The 24162-nt window shown below is 44.0% G+C and overlaps 1 protein-coding gene across 1 annotated transcript in view; it reads right to left on the bottom strand.

Moving 5' to 3' along the window:
* Positions 1 to 24162, bottom strand: part of szt2 (SZT2 subunit of KICSTOR complex) — a 181611-nt gene that overhangs the window by 63839 nt on the left and 93610 nt on the right. The window contains exons 48-53 of the mRNA XM_083766835.1: positions 24005 to 24107; positions 23026 to 23134; positions 21126 to 21213; positions 17207 to 17325; positions 10564 to 10731; positions 189 to 273 (exon numbers count right to left, since the gene is read on the bottom strand). Of these exons, the coding sequence (XP_083622961.1) occupies positions 189 to 273; positions 10564 to 10731; positions 17207 to 17325; positions 21126 to 21213; positions 23026 to 23134; positions 24005 to 24107 (672 nt within the window). The remainder of the gene's footprint in view (positions 1 to 188; positions 274 to 10563; positions 10732 to 17206; positions 17326 to 21125; positions 21214 to 23025; positions 23135 to 24004; positions 24108 to 24162) is intronic.

Below are 24162 nucleotides of genomic sequence, written 5' to 3'. Positions count from 1 at the left end.
TTAATGCTTTGCATCCTAATGCAATCAAGGTACAGTTTGCTTGTTTTGACTTATGTTTTTATGTGGGGACTGTGGATGAGAAGTAGCATTTTTGCTCTGTGTGCGTGTGTGTGTGTGTGTGTGTGTGCATGCGAGAGTGATAATTAATCAGACAGACAGACAGACAGACATACAGACAGACAGCGTACCTTTGCCTCCTGTGCCTTGTCCACCAGGTTTATTGTAGAGGTACATGTCCCCATCAGGAAGGCCACACTTTAAATGGAAGTAGTGCTGAAATGACAGAAGAAAAAAATAAATACAAAAATAAACATTTTTACAGCTCCAGAACTTACTTACTTAGTGTGTGTGTGTGTGTGTGCGTGGGTGCGTGCGTGCGTGCGCACGCGCCTCTAGCCAAAAACGAAAGATTATGTTTTTTGACCGCAGGGGTTAACTGGGGACAGGGAGGAACTCCTTATAATGGCCAGCACTCTAGTAGGGATGATTATTTAAAAAAAAGCAGTGATGTTTAAATTAAGTTAAATCGCTGAATATACCTTTGAAGGGCCACTTGACCCCTTTTGCAACCAGATCTTATTTGAATCAGGTTTGGGAGACAATAAACACTTTCCTGGGGTTTTTATGTGGGTAATATGTTCATGGGCTCCATGATGTCATGGACACTGGGCTCATTTCCTTCCTGGACTACAATTACCATAATGCTTTGGTGCACTAGCTGCTCCTCCTTGCGGTTAGGGGAGGGCTGTCTTACTGAGACAACATGTAGTCCAAGGTATATGAAATGGAGGTAAAGTCACCAACGTCATTTTCGCTATCACGCAATTCTAGACGCTAGACGGCAGATTCGTCGCACCATGGGAGCCAAGCTGCATCCGGAAGTTCGGCAGAATGCACTGGAGTCAATGAGAGCTCTGTGACCAGCTCATGAACAAACACTATTTCTGAGTGACTGAGACCTTTTGTAAAGTAATCGCTTCTGGCAAATAACAGAAGACATATAACACATTATGTCTGCTGTGTTGCTTTTCGATGTGTACACTGTGTAATTTTATAGAGGTATCTAAAGAGCAAAAAGTATGTTTCTGAACGTGCCAAGTATCGCGAGACTGTCCACCGTTTCCTGTCTGGCAGCCAAATATCGCGATACCCCCGGTCCCGGAACAGAAACGATACCTGCTGCCGTTTAAATCCTCAAATAAAATGATGTACTGTGCACTCTGTGCACATCGAAAAGCAAGCGATTAGAAAACAAGCTGTGCTATGTCTTCCTTTATATGGCTGAACCGATTATATGGCTGAACCGATTATATGACTCAAGGTCTCAATGGTTCATAAATAATGTTTGTTATGAGCTGGTCCAGCTTGCTCCATTCACTGCTTTGTACCATGTAACCTCCGGTGCGAGATTTGGCTCCCATGAAAGTGTCATGGCGCAGCACAGTCACGTGACCATGACACTTCCTTCACTAATCTTCCGTCATGTAGTCCAGGAAGTAAAGTGAGCCCAGTGTCCATGACATCATGGAGCCCATGGACACTTTGCATTTTAAAAACACATTATTACCCACACATATATGTGTGGTTGTAAAGGGGGTGACGTGGTGTGCTATGTTGCTGTCCGTGTACAATATGGTACCTTAAAGTGGTGTGCTATGTTGCTGTCTGTGTACAGTATGGTACCTTAAAGTGGTGTGCTATGTTGCTGTCTGTGTACAGTATGGTACCTTAAAGTGGTGTGCTATGTTGCTGTCCGTGTACAATATGGTACCTTAAAGTGGTGTGCTATGTTGCTGTCCGTGTACAATATGGTACCTTAAAGTGGTGTGCTATGTTGCTGTCCGTGTACAGTACAGAGTACAGTAAGTACAGTACCTTAACGTGGTGTGCTATGTTGCTGTACATGTACAGTATGGTACCTTAAAGTGGTGTGCTATGTTGCTGTACATGTACAGTACAGAGTACAGTAAGTACAGTACCTTAAAGTGGTGTGCTATGTTGCTGTCCGTGTACAGTACAGAGTACAGTAAGTACAGTACCTTAACGTGGTGTGCTATGTTGCTGTCCGTGTACAGTATGGTACCTTAAAGTGGTGTGCTATGTTGCTGTCCGTGTACAGTACAGAGTACAGTAAGTACAGTACCTTAAAGTGGTGTGCTATGTTGCTGTCCGTGTACAGTACAGAGTACAGTAAGTACAGTACCTTAAAGTGGTGTGCTATGTTGCTGTCCGTGTACAGTACAGAGTACAGTAAGTACAGTACCTTAAAGTGGTGTGCTATGTTGCTGTCCATGTACAGTATGGTACCTTAAAGTGGTGTGCTATGTTGCTGTCCGTGTACAGTATGGTACCTTAAAGTGGTGTGCTATGTTGCTGTCCGTGTACAGTATGGTACCTTAAAGTGGTGTGCTATGTTGCTGTCCGTGTACAGTACAGAGTACAGTAAGTACAGTACCTTAAAGTGGTGTGCTATGTTGCTGTCCGTGTACAGTATGGTACCTTAAAGTGGTGTGCTATGTTGCTGTCCGTGTACAGTACAGAGTACAGTAAGTACAGTACCTTAAAGTGGTGTGCTATGTTGCTGTCCGTGTACAGTACAGAGTACAGTAAGTACAGTACCTTAAAGTGGTGTGCTATGTTGCTGTCCGTGTACAGTACAGAGTACAGTACCTTAAAGTGGTGTGCTATGTTGCTGTCCGTGTACAGTACAGAGTACAGTAAGTACAGTACCTTAAAGTGGTGTGCTATGTTGCTGTCCGTGTACAGTATGGTACCTTAAAGTGGTGTGCTATGTTGCTGTCCGTGTACAGTATGGTACCTTAAAGTGGTGTGCTATGTTGCTGTCCGTGTACAACATGGTACCTTAAAGTGGTGTGCTATGTTGCTGTCCGTGTACAGTACAGAGTACAGTAAGTACAGTACCTTAAAGTGGTGTGCTATGTTGCTGTCCGTGTACAGTATGGTACCTTAAAGTGGTGTGCTATGTTGCTGTCCGTGTACAGTATGGTACCTTAAAGTGGTGTGCTATGTTGCTGTCCGTGTACAGTATGGTACCTTAAAGTGGTGTGCTATGTTGCTGTCCGTGTACAGTATGGTACCTTAAAGTGGTGTGCTATGTTGCTGTCCGTGTACAGTATGGTACCTTAAAGTGGTGTGCTATGTTGCTGTCCGTGTACAGTACGGTACCTTAAAGTGGTGTGCTATGTTGCTGTCTGTGTACAGTATGGTACCTTAAAGTGGTGTGCTATGTTGCTGTCCGTGTACAGTATGGTACCTTAAAGTGGTGTGCTATGTTGCTGTCCGTGTACAGTATGGTACCTTAAAGTGGTGTGCTATGTTGCTGTCCGTGTACAGTATGGTACCTTAAAGTGGTGTGCTATGTTGCTGTCCGTGTACAGTACGGTACCTTAAAGTGGTGTGCTATGTTGCTGTCCGTGTACAGTATGGTACCTTAAAGTGGTGTGCTATGTTGCTGTCCGTGTACAGTATGGTACCTTAAAGTGGTGTGCTATGTTGCTGTCCGTGTACAGTATGGTACCTTAAAGTGGTGTGCTATGTTGCTGTCCGTGTACAGTATGGTACCTTAAAGTGGTGTGCTATGTTGCTGTCCGTGTACAGTATGGTACCTTAAAGTGGTGTGCTATGTTGCTGTCCGTGTACAGTATGGTACCTTAAAGTGGTGTGCTATGTTGCTGTCCGTGTACAGTATGGTACCTTAAAGTGGTGTGCTATGTTGCTGTCCGTGTACAGTATGGTACCTTAAAGTGGTGTGCTATGTTGCTGTCTGTGTACAGTATGGTACCTTAAAGTGGTGTGCTATGTTGCTGTCCGTGTACAGTATGGTACCTTAAAGTGGTGTGCTATGTTGCTGTCCGTGTACAGTACAGAGTACAGTAAGTACAGTACCTTAAAGTGGTGTGCTATGTTGCTGTCCGTGTACAGTATGGTACCTTAAAGTGGTGTGCTATGTTGCTGTCCGTGTACAGTACAGAGTACAGTAAGTACAGTACCTTAAAGTGGTGTGCTATGTTGCTGTCCGTGTACAGTACAGAGTACAGTAAGTACAGTACCTTAAAGTGGTGTGCTATGTTGCTGTCCGTGTACAGTACAGAGTACAGTAAGTACAGTACCTTAAAGTGGTGTGCTATGTTGCTGTCCGTGTACAGTATGGTACCTTAAAGTGGTGTGCTATGTTGCTGTCCGTGTACAGTATGGTACCTTAAAGTGGTGTGCTATGTTGCTGTCCGTGTACAGTATGGTACCTTAGAGTGGTGTGCTATGTTGCTGTCCGTGTACAGTATGGTACCTTAAAGTGGTGTGCTATGTTGCTGTCCGTGTACAGTATGGTACCTTAAAGTGGTGTGCTATGTTGCTGTCTGTGTACAGTATGGTACCTTAAAGTGGTGTGCTATGTTGCTGTCCGTGTACAGTATGGTACCTTAAAGTGGTGTGCTATGTTGCTGTCCGTGTACAGTATGGTACCTTAAAGTGGTGTGCTATGTTGCTGTCCGTGTACAGTACAGAGTACAGTAAGTACAGTACCTTAAAGTGGTGTGCTATGTTGCTGTCCGTGTACAGTATGGTACCTTAAAGTGGTGTGCTATGTTGCTGTCCGTGTACAGTATGATACCTTAAAGTGGTGTGCTATGTTGCTGTCCGTGTACAGTATGGTACCTTAAAGTGGTGTGCTATGTTGCTGTCTGTGTACAGTATGGTACCTTAAAGTGGTGTGCTATGTTGCTGTCCGTGTACAGTATGGTACCTTAAAGTGGTGTGCTATGTTGCTGTCTGTGTACAGTATGGTACCTTAAAGTGGTGTGCTATGTTGCTGTCCGTGTACAGTATGGTACCTTAAAGTGGTGTGCTATGTTGCTGTCCGTGTACAATATGGTACCTTAAAGTGGTGTGCTATGTTGCTGTCCGTGTACAATATGGTACCTTAAAGTGGTGTGCTATGTTGCTGTCCGTGTACAGTATGGTACCTTAAAGTGGTGTGCTATGTTGCTGTCCGTGTACAGTATGGTACCTTAAAGTGGTGTGCTATGTTGCTGTCTGTGTACAGTATGGTACCTTAAAGTGGTGTGCTATGTTGCTGTCCGTGTACAGTATGGTACCTTAAAGTGGTGTGCTATGTTGCTGTCCGTGTACAGTATGGTACCTTAAAGTGGTGTGCTATGTTGCTGTCCGTGTACAGTACGGTACCTTAAAGTGGTGTGCTATGTTGCTGTCCGTGTACAGTATGGTACCTTAAAGTGGTGTGCTATGTTGCTGTCCGTGTACAGTATGGTACCTTAAAGTGGTGTGCTATGTTGCTGTCTGTGTACAGTACAGTACCTTAAAGTGGTGTGCTATGTTGCTGTCCGTGTACAGTATGGTAGCTTAAAGTGGTGTGCTATGTTGCTGTCCGTGTACAGTATGGTACCTTAAAGTGGTGTGCTATGTTGCTGTCCGTGTACAGTATGGTACCTTAAAGTGGTGTGCTATGTTGCTGTCCGTGTACAACATGGTACCTTAAAGTGGTGTGCTATGTTGCTGTCCGTGTACAATATGGTACCTTAAAGTGGTGTGCTATGTTGCTGTCCGTGTACAATATGGTACCTTAAAGTGGTGTGCTATGTTGCTGTCCGTGTACAATATGGTACCTTAAAGTGGTGTGCTATGTTGCTGTCCGTGTACAGTATGGTACCTTAAAGTGGTGTGCTATGTTGCTGTCCGTGTACAATATGGTACCTTAAAGTGGTGTGCTATGTTGCTGTCCGTGTACAATATGGTACCTTAAAGTGGTGTGCTATGTTGCTGTCCGTGTACAATATGGTACCTTAAAGTGGTATGCTGTGTTGCTGTCCGTGTACAGTATGGTACCTTAAAGTGGTGTGCTATGTTGCTGTCCGTGTACAGTATGGTACCTTAAAGTGGTGTGCTATGTTGCTGTCCGTGTACAGTATGGTACCTTAAAGTGGTGTGCTATGTTGCTGTCTGTGTACAGTACAGTACCTTAAAGTGGTGTGCTATGTTGCTGTCCGTGTACAGTATGGTAGCTTAAAGTGGTGTGCTATGTTGCTGTCCGTGTACAGTATGGTACCTTAAAGTGGTGTGCTATGTTGCTGTCCGTGTACAGTATGGTACCTTAAAGTGGTGTGCTATGTTGCTGTCCGTGTACAACATGGTACCTTAAAGTGGTGTGCTATGTTGCTGTCCGTGTACAATATGGTACCTTAAAGTGGTGTGCTATGTTGCTGTCCGTGTACAATATGGTACCTTAAAGTGGTGTGCTATGTTGCTGTCCGTGTACAATATGGTACCTTAAAGTGGTGTGCTATGTTGCTGTCCGTGTACAGTATGGTACCTTAAAGTGGTGTGCTATGTTGCTGTCCGTGTACAATATGGTACCTTAAAGTGGTGTGCTATGTTGCTGTCCGTGTACAATATGGTACCTTAAAGTGGTGTGCTATGTTGCTGTCCGTGTACAATATGGTACCTTAAAGTGGTATGCTATGTTGCTGTCCGTGTACAGTATGGTACCTTAAAGTGGTGTGCTATGTTGCTGTCCGTGTACAGTATGGTACCTTAAAGTGGTGTGCTATGTTGCTGTCCGTGTACAGTATGGTACCTTAAAGTGGTGTGCTATGTTGCTGTCCGTGTACAATATGGTACCTTAAAGTGGTGTGCTATGTTGCTGTCCGTGTACAATATGGTACCTTAAAGTGGTGTGCTATGTTGCTGTCCGTGTACAATATGGTACCTTAAAGTGGTGTGCTATGTTGCTGTCCGTGTACAATATGGTACCTTAAAGTGGTGTGCTATGTTGCTGTCCGTGTACAGTATGGTACCTTAAAGTGGTGTGCTATGTTGCTGTCCGTGTACAGTACAGAGTACAGTAAGTACAGTACCTTAAAGTGGTGTGCTATGTTGCTGTCTGTGTACAGTACAGAGTACAGTAAGTACAGTACCTTAAAGTGGTGTGCTATGTTGCTGTCTGTGTACAGTACAGAGTACAGTAAGTACAGTACCTTAAAGTGGTGTGCTATGTTGCTGTCAGTGTACAATATGGTACCTTAAAGTGGTGTGCTATGTTGCTGTCTGTGTACAGTACAGAGTACAGTAAGTACAGTACCTTAAAGTGGTGTGCTATGTTGCTGTCTGTGTACAGTACAGAGTACAGTAAGTACAGTACCTTAAAGTGGTGTGCTATGTTGCTGTCCGTGTACAATATGGTACCTTAAAGTGGTATGCTATGTTGCTGTCCGTGTACAGTATGGTACCTTAAAGTGGTATGCTATGTTGCTGTCCGTGTACAGTATGGTACCTTAAAGTGGTGTGCTATGTTGCTGTCCGTGTACAGTATGGTACCTTAAAGTGGTGTGCTATGTTGCTGTCCGTGTACAGTATGGTACCTTAAAGTGGTGTGCTATGTTGCTGTCCGTGTACAGTATGGTACCTTAAAGTGGTGTGCTATGTTGCTGTCTGTGTACAGTACAGTACCTTAAAGTGGTGTGCTATGTTGCTGTCTGTGTACAGTACAGTACCTTAAAGTGGTGTGCTATGTTGCTGTCTGTGTACAGTACATAGTACAGTACCTTAAAGTGGTGTGCTATGTTGCTGTCCGTGTACAGTACAGAGTACAGTAAGTACAGTACCTTAAAGTGGTGTGCTATGTCGCTGTCCGTGTACAGTATGGTACCTTAAAGTGGTGTGCTATGTTGCTGTCTGTGTACAGTACATAGTACAGTACCTTAAAGTGGTGTGCTATGTTGCTGTCCATGTACAGTACAGAGTACAGTAAGTACAGTACCTTAAAGTGGTGTGCTATGTTGCTGTCTGTGTACAATATGGTACCTTAAAGTGGTGTGCTATGTTGCTGTCTGTGTACAGTATGGTACCTTAAAGTGGTGTGCTATGTTGCTGTCCGTGTACAGTATGGTACCTTAAAGTGGTGTGCTATGTTGCTGTCCGTGTACAGTATGGTACCTTAAAGTGGTGTGCTATGTTGCTGTCCGTGTACAGTACAGAGTACAGTAAGTACAGTACCTTAAAGTGGTGTGCTATGTTGCTGTCTGTGTACAGTACAGTAACTTAAAGTGGTGTGCTATGTTGCTGTCTGTGTACAGTACAGTAACTTAAAGTGGTGTGCTATGTTGCTGTCTGTGTACAGTACAGTAACTTAAAGTGGTGTGCTATGTTGCTGTCTGTGTACAGTACAGTAACTTAAAGTGGTGTGCTATGTTGCTGTCCGTGTACAGTACAGAGTACAGTACCTTAAAGTGGTGTGCTATGTTGCTGTCCGTGTACAGTATGGTACCTTAAAGTGGTGTGCTATGTTGCTGTCTGTGTACAGTATGGTACCTTAAAGTGGTGTGCTATGTTGCTGTCTGTGTACAGTATGGTACCTTAAAGTGGTGTGCTATGTTGCTGTCTGTGTACAGTACAGTACCTTAAAGTGGTGTGCTATGTTGCTGTCTGTGTACAGTATGGTACCTTAAAGTGGTGTGCTATGTTGCTGTCCGTGTACAGTATGGTACCTTAAAGTGGTGTGCTATGTTGCTGTCTGTGTACAGTATGGTACCTTAAAGTGGTGTGCTATGTTGCTGTCTGTGTACAGTATGGTACCTTAAAGTGGTGTGCTATGTTGCTGTCTGTGTACAGTACGGTACCTTAAAGTGGTGTGCTATGTTGCTGTCTGTGTACAGTATGGTACCTTAAAGTGGTGTGCTATGTTGCTGTCTGTGTACAGTATGGTACCTTAAAGTGGTGTGCTATGTTGCTGTCTGTGTACAGTATGGTACCTTAAAGTGGTGTGCTATGTTGCTGTCTGTGTACAGTACAGAGTACAGTAAGTACAGTACCTTAAAGTGGTGTGCTATGTTGCTGTCCGTGTACAGTACAGAGTACAGTAAGTACAGTACCTTAAAGTGGTGTGCTATGTTGCTGTCCGTGTACAGTATGGTACCTTAAAGTGGTGTGCTATGTTGCTGTCCGTGTACAGTATGGTACCTTAAAGTGGTGTGCTATGTTGCTGTCCGTGTACAATATGGTACCTTAAAGTGGTGTGCTATGTTGCTGTCTGTGTACAGTACAGAGTACAGTAAGTACAGTACCTTAAAGTGGTGTGCTATGTTGCTGTCCGTGTACAATATGGTACCTTAAAGTGGTGTGCTATGTTGCTGTACGTGTACAATATGGTACCTTAAAGTGGTGTGCTATGTTGCTGTCTGTGTACAGTATGGTACCTTAAAGTGGTGTGCTATGTTGCTGTCTGTGTACATTATGGTACCTTAAAGTGGTGTGCTATGTTGCTGTCCGTGTACAGTATGGTACCTTAAAGTGGTGTGCTATGTTGCTGTCCGTGTACAGTATGGTACCTTAAAGTGGTGTGCTATGTTGCTGTCCGTGTACAGTATGGTACCTTAAAGTGGTGTGCTATGTTGCTGTCCGTGTACAGTATGGTACCTTAAAGTGGTGTGCTATGTTGCTGTCTGTGTACAGTATGGTACCTTAAAGTGGTGTGCTATGTTGCTGTCCGTGTACAGTATGGTACCTTAAAGTGGTGTGCTATGTTGCTGTCCATGTACAATATGGTACCTTAAAGTGGTGTGCTATGTTGCTGTCCGTGTACAGTACAGAGTACAGTAAGTACAGTACCTTAAAGTGGTGTGCTATGTTGCTGTCTGTGTACAGTACAGTACCTTAAAGTGGTGTGCTATGTTGCTGTCTGTGTACAGTATGGTACCTTAAAGTGGTGTGCTATGTTGCTGTCTGTGTACAGTACAGTACCTTAAAGTGGTGTGCTATGTTGCTGTCCGTGTACAGTATGATACCTTAAAGTGGTGTGCTATGTTGCTGTCCGTGTACAGTATGGTACCTTAAAGTGGTGTGCTATGTTGCTGTCTGTGTACAGTACAGTACCTTAAAGTGGTGTGCTATGTTGCTGTCTGTGTACAGTATGGTACCTTAAAGTGGTGTGCTATGTTGCTGTCCGTGTACAATATGGTACCTTAAAGTGGTGTGCTATGTTGCTGTCCGTGTACAATATGGTACCTTAAAGTGGTGTGCTATGTTGCTGTCCGTGTACAGTATGGTACCTTAAAGTGGTGTGCTATGTTGCTGTCCGTGTACAGTATGGTACCTTAAAGTGGTGTGCTATGTTGCTGTCCGTGTACAGTATGGTACCTTAAAGTGGTGTGCTATGTTGCTGTCTGTGTACAGTACAGTACCTTAAAGTGGTGTGCTATGTTGCTGTCTGTGTACAGTATGGTACCTTAAAGTGGTGTGCTATGTTGCTGTCCGTGTACAATATGGTACCTTAAAGTGGTGTGCTATGTTGCTGTTCGTGTACAATATGGTACCTTAAAGTGGTGTGCTATGTTGCTGTCCGTGTACAATATGGTACCTTAAAGTGGTATGCTATGTTGCTGTCCGTGTACAATATGGTACCTTAAAGTGGTGTGCTATGTTGCTGTCCGTGTACAGTATGGTACCTTAAAGTGGTGTGCTATGTTGCTGTCCGTGTACAGTATGGTACCTTAAAGTGGTGTGCTATGTTGCTGTCCGTGTACAGTATGGTACCTTAAAGTGGTGTGCTATGTTGCTGTCCGTGTACTTGGGCAGGTGCAGGAAGATGAGCAGGTTCTGTCGGAGGTAGTGGGCCACGGCGGGCAGCCAGGCCACGTAGCAGGGCTGGGGAATGCTGAACTGCATCACCTCAGTGGCCGGAGAGCCTGCAGGCTGGATGAACTGAAAACACACACACACACACACACACACACACACACACACACACACACACACACACACACACACACACACACACACACACACACACACACACACACACACACACACACACACACACACACACACACACACACACACACACACACACACACACACACACACACACACACACACACACACACACACACACACACACACACACACACACACACACACACACACACACACACACAATTGGTTATAAATGTTGTTTTAGTGTACCCCCAAATTAGCCCACGGACCCCAAATTGAAGACATATGCCAGGGACGCCCATAAGAGAAGATTTGTACGGCTCTAGCAGTGATTCTCCACCTGTTTAGTTTCAAGGGTTTGACCCATGGACCCCCATTTAATGGCATTTCTATCTCGAGTTGAGACCCCAATTCATATTGTAAAATGTAGAGTGTACAAATGGAACCAAATTAACCCACGGGTCCATTGTCTAGTGGACACGAAAGTAATTTTATACTTGGTTGCATGCTATTTTCACCAAGTGTAAAATCAATCAAGGCCCGCCAAAATACATTTTAATCAACTAAATCAACTGTAGATTTAGTCTACACTAAACACTAACACTAAAAACAGTCCAGGCGACTAAAATGTGACAAAAAAATAATTTAAATTAAATTCAAGAGACTATGACTGAAACTAAAATAAAAAAAATGCTGTCAAAATCAACACTGTTTTGCTTGCTACTCCAATTCGCTTCACCACAAATAGGACTATTTAAAAATAAAATACAATATTTGAGTGATTCACACTGGTCAGTGTTTGGGCATTGGGTATCAATTCATTCATTCTACCAACAACTGCCCATATTTTTCCAGTGAAACCCTTATTTTGAAAGGTTTCACCGGAACCTGATACGTGAAACGGATATAGGAAAACGATGTGTGTTGTGACAGACTAACTCGCCGTTTCTTTCACCCGTTTCCATTGTGGCCCATTCATCAGTAATACAATGGAAACTAAATGTGCCCTTACGGGTCCACTACATCTGTACATGGTTTAACCCCCTGGGAACCATTCTACAAAACGTCTTCTAAATCCTGACAGTTTTCTGAAAAACCCATGTTTCTATATGTCAGTGGTGCTCAATATCTCAAGGACCCCCATAGCAGCAACATTGATTATGTATCGTATCGTTTTGCTATGCAAATAATTGATTGTATCAATACATTTTTGTGCGTGGTATTTAGCAATTTTTTGAAGAAAAAGTGGTTTAATTACTTAATTTAAAATAATGTCAATGTATTTTAAATAGTTACTGTATCGATTTCAAATCATTGAATCGTATCGTATCGCCAAAATGAACCAATATCGTCCATGTATCGTATCGTCAACCATGTATCGTGATACGTATCGTATCACTGTTAAAATGTATTGTTACACCCTTAATAAATTGTATATCAATATAGAGGTTCGGGCCGTATATTTTGCAACGTAGGCTTGCACATCCACGCTACCCGGCCCTCATGTCTCTCTCTCTTTCCCCTCTTCTTTCACTACCCCCTCTCAACATCCCTCTCTCTCTGCCTCCTCTCTCTTTCGCTCTCTCTCTATTCCACCTTTGTCTCTCCCCATCCTCACATCTAGCAACGTTGGCCTGCACATCCTCTCCTCTCCTGCCCTTACTCGCTGCCACTTGTATTGGCTCATCTGGCACAAAGGTTATGCCAATTTCCAGTGCCCGGAATTGAGCCAATCACAGCATAGAGAGACACACTTTTCAGCCAATCACAGCACATAATGACACATTTGTAGCCAATCGCCAATGATTTTAAAGAGAGCTGATTGGCCAACAATGCACCCTCCAGCCAATCATAGTGCACAGAACGAACTTCAGCCAATAACAGAGCAGAGACACACCTTAAAATGGGTGCAGTACTTAGTTTTTGATTTAGACTAGTCATTGGTTAGACCAGTCATTAGTCTACAACTACAACCTATATCAAACTCTCACCCCACGGGGCAGCACACCTAAACCTAACCTTAACCCATGTTTAACCAATGACTAGTCTAAACTTTGTATGCGCCCCCTTCAATTCAATCACAATGCAAGATGAGACGATAGATAGATAGATAGATAGATAGATAGATAGATAGATAGATAGATAGATAGATAGATAGATAGATAGATAGATAGATAGATAGATATAGAGATAGATAGATAGATAGATAGATAGATAGATAGATAGCCCAGCAAGCACGGTCAGGACCTGGACGAATAGTGACGTCTCTATTGGGGCCAAATCAAGTCAAACCAAGACTAGTCAGATCTGGCACAGAATGTCACCTGATTTCAACCAACATAAATTCTGCCCACTAAGACGGACGTCCCAGGATGAATCAGAGAGAGTCCGATAGAGGCCAGAGCACTTTGGGTCCAGTACTTAGTTTAGACAGTTTTTGGTTCACCCCGATCACTTTAAGTCATATCATAACTAGTCAGATCTGACCCAGAATAAGCTATATTATTTCAACTGGTGAAGATGTCCTGGCAATGACGTAAAGATCATCCCCATATGGGCTGTGATCTGGACTAGTCCTGAACTAAAGATTATCCCCATACGGGCTGTGATCTGGCCTAGTCCTGAACATCACCGGAGTCACTGGAGGATGTCATCATAACGCCATCATGATGTCATTTGGCTTGCTGGGAATTGATAGATGGGATTTTAATGTATATCAAACTGGGATGTTTTGAAATAACAAATACTTCAGAAATCACTGGCATAGAGGACTGGCTGCTATGATTATTCACCATATCAGGGTGATCAACATAAATCAGCTGTCCAGATTGGAACCTGTCGACTTCACGGCTTGGCCACACTTTGCTTGGCATTTGTGCCACCGGCAATATAAGTGGCAGTGTGGACACAGTGGAACTCATTCTTTACAGAGCCGGCGACCCCCGCTGTGTTTGTTTTGTCGCCATGCTGCGCTGGACGATCAACCCCAAAGGAGGACCTAAGAGAGCCCGCCATGCTGTGGTGGCAGTGAGGCACAAGGTGTATTCCTTCGGAGGCTACGACCACGTGAACGAGAGGGAACAGATCGACGTGCACATCTTCAACACGGTGTCTTTGCGCTGGAGCAAGTTGCCCCCCGCGGTGGCGGCGACGGCCGGAGGAGGAGACGGCGACAACCCCCCCGAGGTGCCCGCCATGTGCCTGGGCCACACGGCCGTGCTCATAGAGTACGTCATCTACATCTGGGGAGGCATAGTGAACTTCACAATAACGGAGGACCGGAACAGGCTCACCATCACGGGGGACAACTGCAACGTGCTCTATGCGTTCGAGGTCGACACGCACACGTGGTTCATGCCGGCGGTCTCTGGGACCGTTCCCGAGGCGAGGTACAAGCACTCGGCGTGCGTCCTGGAGAGGGTCATGTACGTGTACGGAGGCTTCAACAAGCAGACCAGATACACAAATGACTTCCACAAGCTGGACACCGCCACCCTGGTCTGGTCTTTGATAAACGCCACTCCCGTGCCGGCCTCGTTTTGTCACTCCGCCACCTTCATCGGGACAAAGATGTTCGTGTTCGGTGGCCACGGGGACCAGGACCAGCACTACTACAACACCATCAGAGTGTTCGACACGGAGACCAACGACTGGTGGCTGAACGCGCACGTGCCAGTCTTTCTCCCGGACTGCCGTGAGGATCATTCCGCCTTCACCTACAATGGAGAGCTGTACATATTCGGCGGCCACAGCTGGAACCAGACCTTCGACGACATGTGGAAGTTCAACCCAGACACCTTCTCCTGGACAAAGATCGAGCCCAAGGGAGGGCGCCAATGCTGGAGGTTCGGGATGTGCTGTTGCATGGTGGGAGACTGCATCGTAATTTTCGGAGGATACAGACCAGTGCAGACCAACGTGGGGTTAATCTTAGATTTAAGTCCTAGTCTGAGGACCTTATGCAAACTAAAGGTCATTCAGTCTGGTCTGGACCAGTCGGGACTCCCACACAACATCAGGTGGGAACTGACGGTCATGAATAATGGCAGCAGCAAGAGGAAAAAAAGTCCAGAAACATGACAAGTGGCACCCCAAAGCAGACTTGAATCACGCCCACCTCTACAATAAGGGATGTCGCCGCTCTATCCTTGAGGACCGGCCCTATTAACACATGCCTGGCAGGAGTGGGAGACGGTTGGGTGCTAAATCTGGGACCACCGGGGATGTCAAACCTACCACACAGGCAATGGGTCCTGCTGAACTACCTACACACTGGAGGTTGCCTCCGCATCAAATTTCGCAAGTGGGGCTTGGCAAACCTGCGAGCCAGAGCAGACTGTCGGACATAGGATGACCATACAAACATACGACGACCCTCACACAGACCACCCACAGTAGCCCGCCTCTTCGACACAGACCTAGAGACAAGGGCATATCTTGCACAATGTCTGCCGATACATGAAAAGGAAGAAGAAAGGAGAGCCAGTTGATGCCTTTGGGTAAAGGAACGGACAGTTATAGGAGACTTCAGGGAGTAGAAGATGATAATGACTGCAAATATTGGGACGTTTGTGTTTTTTATGCTGCTCGGTCACATCTTTTGTTTGTTTTTCATTCGTTTAAGATTTTTTTCAGAGGGATACAGAGAGACAGTAGGGGGTGGGGTGTAGGGGATACACTGAGGCTTGTATGACAACACACTGACAGACAGACAGACCTTTTTGGACAATCGCTGGTCCGAACAAATTCCGACTCTGTACTTCACAGACAGGCAGGCAGGCCGACCGACCATTTTGGACAATCGCTGGTGGGGTGCATACTTAGTTTAGACTAGTCATTGGTTAGACATGGGTTAAGGTTAGGTTTAGGGGTGCTGCCCCGTGTGAGGTTAGGTTTAGACTAGTCATTGGTTAGACATGGGTTAAGGTTAGGTTTAGGGGTGCTGCCCCGTGGGAGTTAGGTTTAGGGTGAGGGTAAGTTGTAGTTGTAGGACTGGTCTAACCAATGACTAGTCTAAACCAAAAACTGTCTATACTAAGTACTGCACCCTCGCTGGTCCGGAAACTTCCGACAATGTACTTCACTCAAGATATGCGCGTGACACGCACGCACGCTTCATCACCGTTGACGCTTCATCAACGTTTAGGGTAAATTATGATGTCATTCGTGCCAGTCAAGTCTATCGACTTTAAAGTTTGTTAATGGTAAATTATTATGTAATTTGTGCCGATTGTAATGTAACCCTTTCCCTCCCATTCACGAGTTAAAAAAGTTAATTTATTCTAAAACAGCTTCCCTCCCAATAACGAGTTACATTTTCATCATTTCATTTGCGTTTTTAATACGTTTTAAGACGTATGGAGTTTCCATCGGACAGAGTGGGGTAGGTGACGCATTCTGATGTTCTAAGTATGCACCCCATTCGTGCCAGTCAAGTATATGGACTTTAATGTCTGTCTATTGTAAATTCAGCGTCGGTTGGTGCAGTGGCTGTCCAAAGGTAACTCTATACTTAGGCAGTCTAGGCTATCAGACGGCGGCATTTAATAGGGAGTTAAATGAATCAGGCGCCACTCACTTAACACGCGTTATTTTTGCATTAGGGCAGCAGTTCCTATTAGCTTGGAAACCCCATCGATGTCACTGGGAGGCAGTTTTCTGAACTGTCCACAACCCAGTATAGACAGACATGTTGCCATCTTATAATGAGCATTCATGAGGAGTGGTGGGTGCCATGTCATCTGCTAGTGTTGGTCCACCGTGTTTTATCAAGTCCAGAGTCAACACAGCCACCTATCAGGATATATGCCTCCGTATGTTGACAGATTCTGATTTCCTTTTCCAGTTCAAATATATATATATATATATATATATATATGATTGTTTTTGGCAGCCAATAAGGGACCACCCGACCATTGTTACATACATACATACTACATAGATAAATACATACATACATACATGTTTAGGTATGCGGTCTAGCCTAACTTAGACTCAGGGGGGTGGACGCCTCTGCCTTGCATAGTCCCCAGTGAATAGGCAGTTTGCCCTTCACTGGTAACCCTATTTTTTAATTATTTTTAAATATATGAAGGTATTGTGGGCTGGGCTTTTTACAAAAAAGCCCCCCTTTTAAATACATACACACATAAATACCTACATACATACATTTCAGAAGTTTTTGCAGTTTTTAAGGACCCACTTTTAGGCCAGTGCACCAGAGCAAGCTCTTGCCTTTTTTTAAACCCTACCCATTTTAACCAAATACATACGGTACATACATACATGCATGTATACATACATACATGATCACTGTTTGCCTGTTACTTACTGTATCTGTTAAACGATTATTATTATTTTCCAATGGCCGTCGCTGCCGAGAACGAGTTGATTTAATTTTCCATTTTAAAAAGGAAAATGCTGACCAGTTTGCATAGCAAAATCAAGAAATTGCTGTGTTTACCTCCACGTCAGCAGGGGTCAGTTTGCAGTTCCTGACCAGCATGACAGTGATGATGTCCAGGGTGGTCTCATCCAGACGCTTACGCAACACCTTGACCAGCTCATCTTTGATCTCTGGACCTGCAACATGAACACACACACACACACACACACACACACACACACAGTTAACACCTTAACACCAGATCTCGAGGACGTGGCAGAACTAACCACCACGCATCAGACGAGTCCGACGAGGGCAACGCAATAAACCGCATTCACCATACCCGATCCAACAACAAGAAAACACGGTAATTAACTTCTCAACGAAACCTCTGAGGTAGTCGTCCCGGCTCGGGAGGCATACTTTGGTTAGACATAGCATTGGTCTGACTGGATTAAGGTTGGTGAGGGGTGCGTTAAGACGACCGGACTAAGGTTGGTGAGGGGTGCGTTAAGACGACCGGACTAAGGTTGGTGAGGGGTGCATTAGGACGACCGGACTAAGGTTGGTGAGGGGTGCATTAAGACGACCGGACTAAGGTTGGTGAGGGGTGCATTAAGACGACCAGACTAAGGTTGGTGAGGGGTGCATTAAGACGACCAGACTAAGGTTGGTGAGGGGTGCATTAAGACGACCGGACTAAGGTTGGTGAGGGGTGCGTTAAGACGACCGGACTAAGGTTGGTGAGGGGTGCGTTAAGACGACCGGATTAAGGTTGGTGAGGGTTGGGAGAGGGATATGGTTAGGTTTTGGTGTGCTGCCCCGTGGGAGGTTAGGGTTAAGCCAGGGTGAGGGTTTGAGATATCGGACCAATGGTATGTCTAACGGTTAGACATACACATCTTAAACCCCCTTTGGTTAGACTCTAACCAAAAGCATGCACCCAGTGGTCTCCTGCCTGCTACTACGACCAATATGACTTAGAGAATCCTTCTACTACATAATTTAATTCTAGTATGTCCTCAGCTATTACACATAGTGAGGCCAACTCAGTTGATATTGAACCAGGGTTGTTGTCTGACTGCCACCCCTTTGATTAATAAAGCTGTAACTTTCAGGGGAAAAAAAAGTCTACTTTTATGCCTCTAAAAACAGACATGAATATGTTGATACTTATTGTCGCTTGGTTCAACATGATGTGCAAAGTGTTCTGGAAAATAAGAGGGAATATAATATAATCAATAGTTTGTCTAAAGCTGAGAGAGACTGCCTTGCTGAATTGTATACTCTTCCTAAAATTCATCAAACACAGACTGTCCCTTTGGTGGGCAGTAAGCAGTGTTGGCATTTCAACCTTTGTAGATCACTTGCTAAAACCATGGGCCGTTTCTCTCTCTTCTACTCTAGAGACTCCATTGGTTTTTATTAATACATTGAAAGCCATTAAAATACTCCCAGATTGCCCTTTGGCGACACTTGGTGTTGCCAGCCTTTATACTAACATTCCCCACAGTGGTGGTGCAGGCTGTAAACTACTTTCTCAGACAAAGAAGAAACAAAGAAACCTAGTACTGCTTGTATTTGTGAACTCACCAAACTTGTGCTCACCACCAGCTAGTTTACCTTCAAACTGGGCACAGCCATGGGCTGTACGATGGCTCCTTACTATGCTAATCTTTATATGGGTCTTTTTGAGCTTCCCTATATTCTGAACTCTGAGGTTAATCCATGTCTTTCTTCTTTTCTCACTTATCAGCGCAGATGACATATTCCTTATTTGGTATGATACAGCTGCTAACCTGGGTCTGTTTCATGTTTTCATTAATTTGCTCTGGAGTCTAGTGACTCTCAGATTCTTTTTTTTTTTGTTTTAGTGATAAAAGAGGGGACTTCCCTTCAGACGGATCTATTCCACAAGCCCACAGATAGGAATACTTAAAATCATGGTAATGGTTTTCACCCTGGTCACCTTATTAGGTGTTATACTGGCCTATAAGCCAGTTCCACAGGGCCAGGAGAGTTTGGAGTTTAGATCAGTGTTGATTCCGTCGACTAAAACTAAACGAAGAATGTTCGTCGACTACCTTTTCTCACTGACAAAAACTAAATAGAAACTAAATGAAAACTAAGCTATGATGACTAAAACTAAGACTAAATATATCGACAATAAATACAAACTAGACTAAAATGTTAGCAAACCTAAAATCAGCCATTACGACGGCATCGAGGCCCGCAAAAATACAACTAAACTAACACTAAGGACATCCTAAGTGACTAAAAGGTGACTGAAACTAAATGGAAACTTTTCAAGAGACTATGACTACAACTAAAATCAAAATTTGCTTCGCCCCCTCCGCTATTCATGTCAGTGGAAGTTGCTCAGTGGCGTTATGAAGCACCTGGAAGGACCGTCTCAAAACGTCTACTTCCGCAATCTGAGCGTTCAATGTTAAAGCCCCACTGCACAGGGTTTCCTCGTCATGAATCCACGGGTGCGCCTGTAGTCCTTCCTCTTACCACTAGGGTCCAGTGCTTCAACGTTGGAGTGTAGTCCTTCCTCTTACCACTAGGGCCCAGTGATTCAACGTTGGAGTGCCTCACTGGCCCCTTGGAGTTACCAAAGGCAAGCAGCTGATTGGACCAATATATTTCTTACCAGGGGGTTCAAACCAGAGTGGATTGACACAGCAGCCAAACGTTTTGAGTCTGTCACACAGGAGAAATGTTTGAATCCCACTACACGCACTAAACCTAAAGATTAAAGAAACCTAAAGATGTCCCCATTCCCTGTATTCATGTAATAGATGTTCTTATCTGGGCCATTCCTACACCCCTCCTACTACTAATCGTACATTCCTTTCAGACATTCCTCCAGGTAACTACAGTATACGTGCTCCAACTGTGCCCAATGCAGTTTTACTTCTAAAAGCAAATGCTTCACACATCCCCACAGTGGCAAAGAGATGGCCATAATGACCATAAAGTCGCGTATGTTCTGAGGGGTGTGGCTACCGTTACAGTCTATGATCGGGAGCCACCCCCCGTTCAGTCAAAATAAAAACCAACGAAGAGTAAGGGGGGGAAGTCCCGCCTCGTTGTCTGGGCCAGCCAATGGCCAGCTGGGCCAAAACGGATCTAGAAATATGGCGACTTACAGTGCAAGGAATTACAGGCTTCATTTTACGTCCATGCTAGACCCGGGGAACGCTTTATATATAATATATGGAGTTCTGTGTCAGGCATGCCCAAATATGGAGTGTTGTGATGTCAGAACAGGCCAGCTCCATATATGGACCCTGTGGGACCCTGTCCAGAGCCCGGGCAGAGGGCCTTTGTGCTTTTTCTGGACAACCGTGGGTCCGACCGATTCGACACTGGGCACTGCACTCCCCGTGGGGTTGCGGAACATGTGTGTCAAATTTGAAGCCATTCATTAAAAGTTAGGACATGTGACAAAAAAAAGTCTCCAATAATTCAAGGCATCATGGGGTGTGTAATTCATAGAAAATAAGTAATTTTTTGGGTCCACACTGTCATAGAAAAAAGATTACAGGATATCTCTGCTGTCGGGAGGAAAGCTCATAACTCATAAAAATATTTTTTCAGGAAAACCATATATTTTTAAAACAAAGCAATACAGCCTCATCAAAGTTGGTGTTGTAACTTTATATATTGTCAATTACTTCCATGAGAGGGGGAGAGGTGGTGGATACATTTTGAGGGTCCAATGAAGTTAAGAGGTTTTGTCAAAAGCACATTTTACTTTCCATTGGTTCAATATTTTCGAAACAACACACAGACGTAAAGAGTGTTCAATAGCACTGATTTGGTTTATGTTCCTTAACTTAGCCATTGACTTCTCACATATATGTGTACACACATTGTGGGGTATTATTATACAACATGTAATCCTTGTTGTGTCCCCCCAAAAAAAGAAAAAAACATGTATCTCCCCCCCACCCAATCATTTAACCAAGCAATCAAGTTGAAATCTTACCAGCGTTTCCAACTCCATGGACCAGCAGCAATATGTGTTTGTCCACCTGTCCAACAGGCCTGGATCCTTCCAGAGAAGACCTGGAGCCCTGAACACACAACACCAAGACCACCATTAAGCCATTTTGGGGCGGGAACCCCTTTTTGTGTTTTAAAGCATTATGATATACTTTAGCTATTGAAAAATAGCAGATCTACAAGCTCATAACGCGGCACCGAGTGCTGCACTATGGACTTGTAGGTCTGCTATTTTTGAAAAATCGTGAAAATGTGCCTCAAATCTTTGAATATATATTATTACAGAGTGAACATTTTAACTCAAATCTTTGCTTCTTATCTGGGCAGGTTACATATCATTTAACATATCATTTTTGGGGTCCTTGACATGAAATATTGAGCACCTCTGATACAGAAGCATAAGGTTTTTCAGAAAACTGTCAGGATTTTGAAGACATATTTTAAATTTCGACGTCAGGCCTAAATGGGTTAACCCCGTAAGACCTGAGCAGAGTAATTATAGTAGTGAGAGTGGCGACACTAGCGTTGACTCCCATTGTAACAATGGAATGTGGAAGTGCTCATTCTATCTCAATGGGATAGTTCCAGCCATAGGATCAATGGTTGTGGAACTATAGCCCATAGGCACCCCACTTTGCGGCGAGATCAAAGCGTGTCGCTACTCTCCTACTCTACACTCTGGACTTGATTCGACAACATATCACTTACATCCTGGACAGTTTTCTGAAAAACGTATGTTTCTATGTCAGTGGTTCTCAACTGATTTCATGTCAAGGACTCCCAGAATTATATGTATTTCGCCGCAGATCCCAATCTGAAAATATGTTGTTCTAGGGGACCTCCCAGAAGCAAAGATTTGAGTTAAAAACGTTCGCTGTGAAATAATATATATTAAAAGATTTGCAACACATCCTCATGGTTAAAAATAAATAGCAGATATACAAGCTCATAGCGCGGAACTCAGTGCTGTGCTGAGCTTGTAGATCTGCTATTTTTCAATAGCTTTTTTAATTGTTAAAGTGGTTAAAAGCTATAATGACCAGAGAAACACGTACAGCACTGTCTCTGAATGACCATAACAAGTCTGTAATTCTGAGAGTGTACAAATGGAACCAAATGGGGGTCCCACTCTTAGAGTATATATTAATAGAGACGGCACCGGATTTCTCCTCCCATCCACTTGCATTAAGTTGCTCAAAAGCGCATGAGGCAATTTCACTCCTCTTTCCGGGTAGGAACAGAGTGCATTCTGGGATGGATTGGACCCAAACACATGAACGCGCTGCCGTTGACTATCATTGCACGCGTTCACGTATGATAACAGCGTTCACGTGTCATCATGAACGTGCGCAATGATAGTCAACGGACCAGCACGTTCATGTCTTTGGGTCAAAACTGCAATACCAAATTCGGCCATTTCAGGGTTTCCTCTGGGTGCCGTCTCTATTAACCCATTCTGACCGGGCACCCATTTTGGTGTCGGCATCATGTTATGCTTTAGCTATTGAAAAATAGCAGATCTACAAGCTCATATCGCGCCACCGAGTGGCGCGATACGAGCTTGTAGGTCTGCTATTTTTGAAAAATCGAAGAGCAACTGACATTTCTAGAATCTGATCTCAGGTCAGAATGGGTTCATCAGACCAGTGTGTGTCCGGCGGAGACCTCATGTGAATCTGATCTCAGGTCAGAATGGGTTAATATATACTCTAAAGTCCCACTCCCCAGCCAAAACGTTGAGAACCCCTGATTTAGTCAACTGAAACTAGACTAACACTAAAACATTTCAAGTGAGTGAGTATAAAACGTGAAAACTAATTAAAAAAAGACTAGGACTAAAACGAAAATCTAAATGTCTAAATCAAACGGTGGTTCGTCCGTACAGTGAGGTCCTCTGAACAGAAGGGCTCCTGACTCCTGGCTAGTCCGACAGAGTGGGATGTGTTTCCATCCGCCTCGGAGGGCTTCCCGCTTTGAGATGTTTCACACAGCCTGAAGGAGACAACAAGGAGGAGGACACAATTTACAATTTACAATTTAGGCATTTAGCAGACGCTCTTAATCCAGAGCGACTTACATTTAAGCAAGAACAAAAGCATGGGAATACATCACATAAAAGCATTTATCATGAGACATGCGTAAGCTAAGAAGGTAACAGTGGAATATCTATATGATGAAACTATACATACACTATACATAATAAACTATACATATTCACTACTATGCTATACATATGTACTATGGCGTGCTATGACTATATACAATACAATTATAGTGCTGTCTACATAACATGCTATAAGTCTGTGTCAAATGCTATCTAAGCCAACAGAAATGCTATCTAAGGGGTTAGGGTAAGTGCTATGGGCCATGATGGAGTCTGAAAAGGTCATTCACAACGCTCACCCGTTATAGGCCAGTCAATCTACGCTAAAAATCAGACCAGTCTGAAGTGAGTGGTGCAACAGTGCCCACTGGTGGTACTCTAAATATAGGGACGGACTTAGGAACGGACATAGAACATTGCTGTTCCTTGGAGTGGTTGCACCACTCAAAAAAGGGTGACCCAAAATAAATTGCAATAGTAATCGTTTTTCATCCAAATAACATTCGAAATTGATTATTATATCAATTGTGCATCGTGGTATATTCAGGGGTTGAACGTTGGGGTACCATTGAAAACCTATATAAGGCCAAAAAATATATACAATTTGAATTATGCTTAAAGTAGCATATGTGACATGTCAAACAAGGGGTTATCCATGATTCTGAACCAATTCAAAGCATTAGTTTTGTACAAAACACTCCTTGGGCTAAATTCGGCCATAACTGTTACCCGTAGATTACTATAAGTGTGTGAGTAACCTGAGGTAGAAGACTGATTTGGTGGTGCGCTCCTGGTAGACAAACATGTTCTTCCTGTTGACCACACAGAATGAGTTGAGCACGGAGCGCAGGGCCTGGATGGCTGGAGGAGAGAAAACATACACACACGCACACGCACGCACACACGAAAACTAAAT

The sequence above is a fragment of the Protomyctophum parallelum genome (genome assembly GCF_964188405.1).
Source record: "Protomyctophum parallelum genome assembly, chromosome: 6".
Taxonomy (NCBI): domain Eukaryota; kingdom Metazoa; phylum Chordata; class Actinopteri; order Myctophiformes; family Myctophidae; genus Protomyctophum; species Protomyctophum parallelum.
This window is presented reverse-complemented; position numbering and strand designations above follow the sequence as displayed.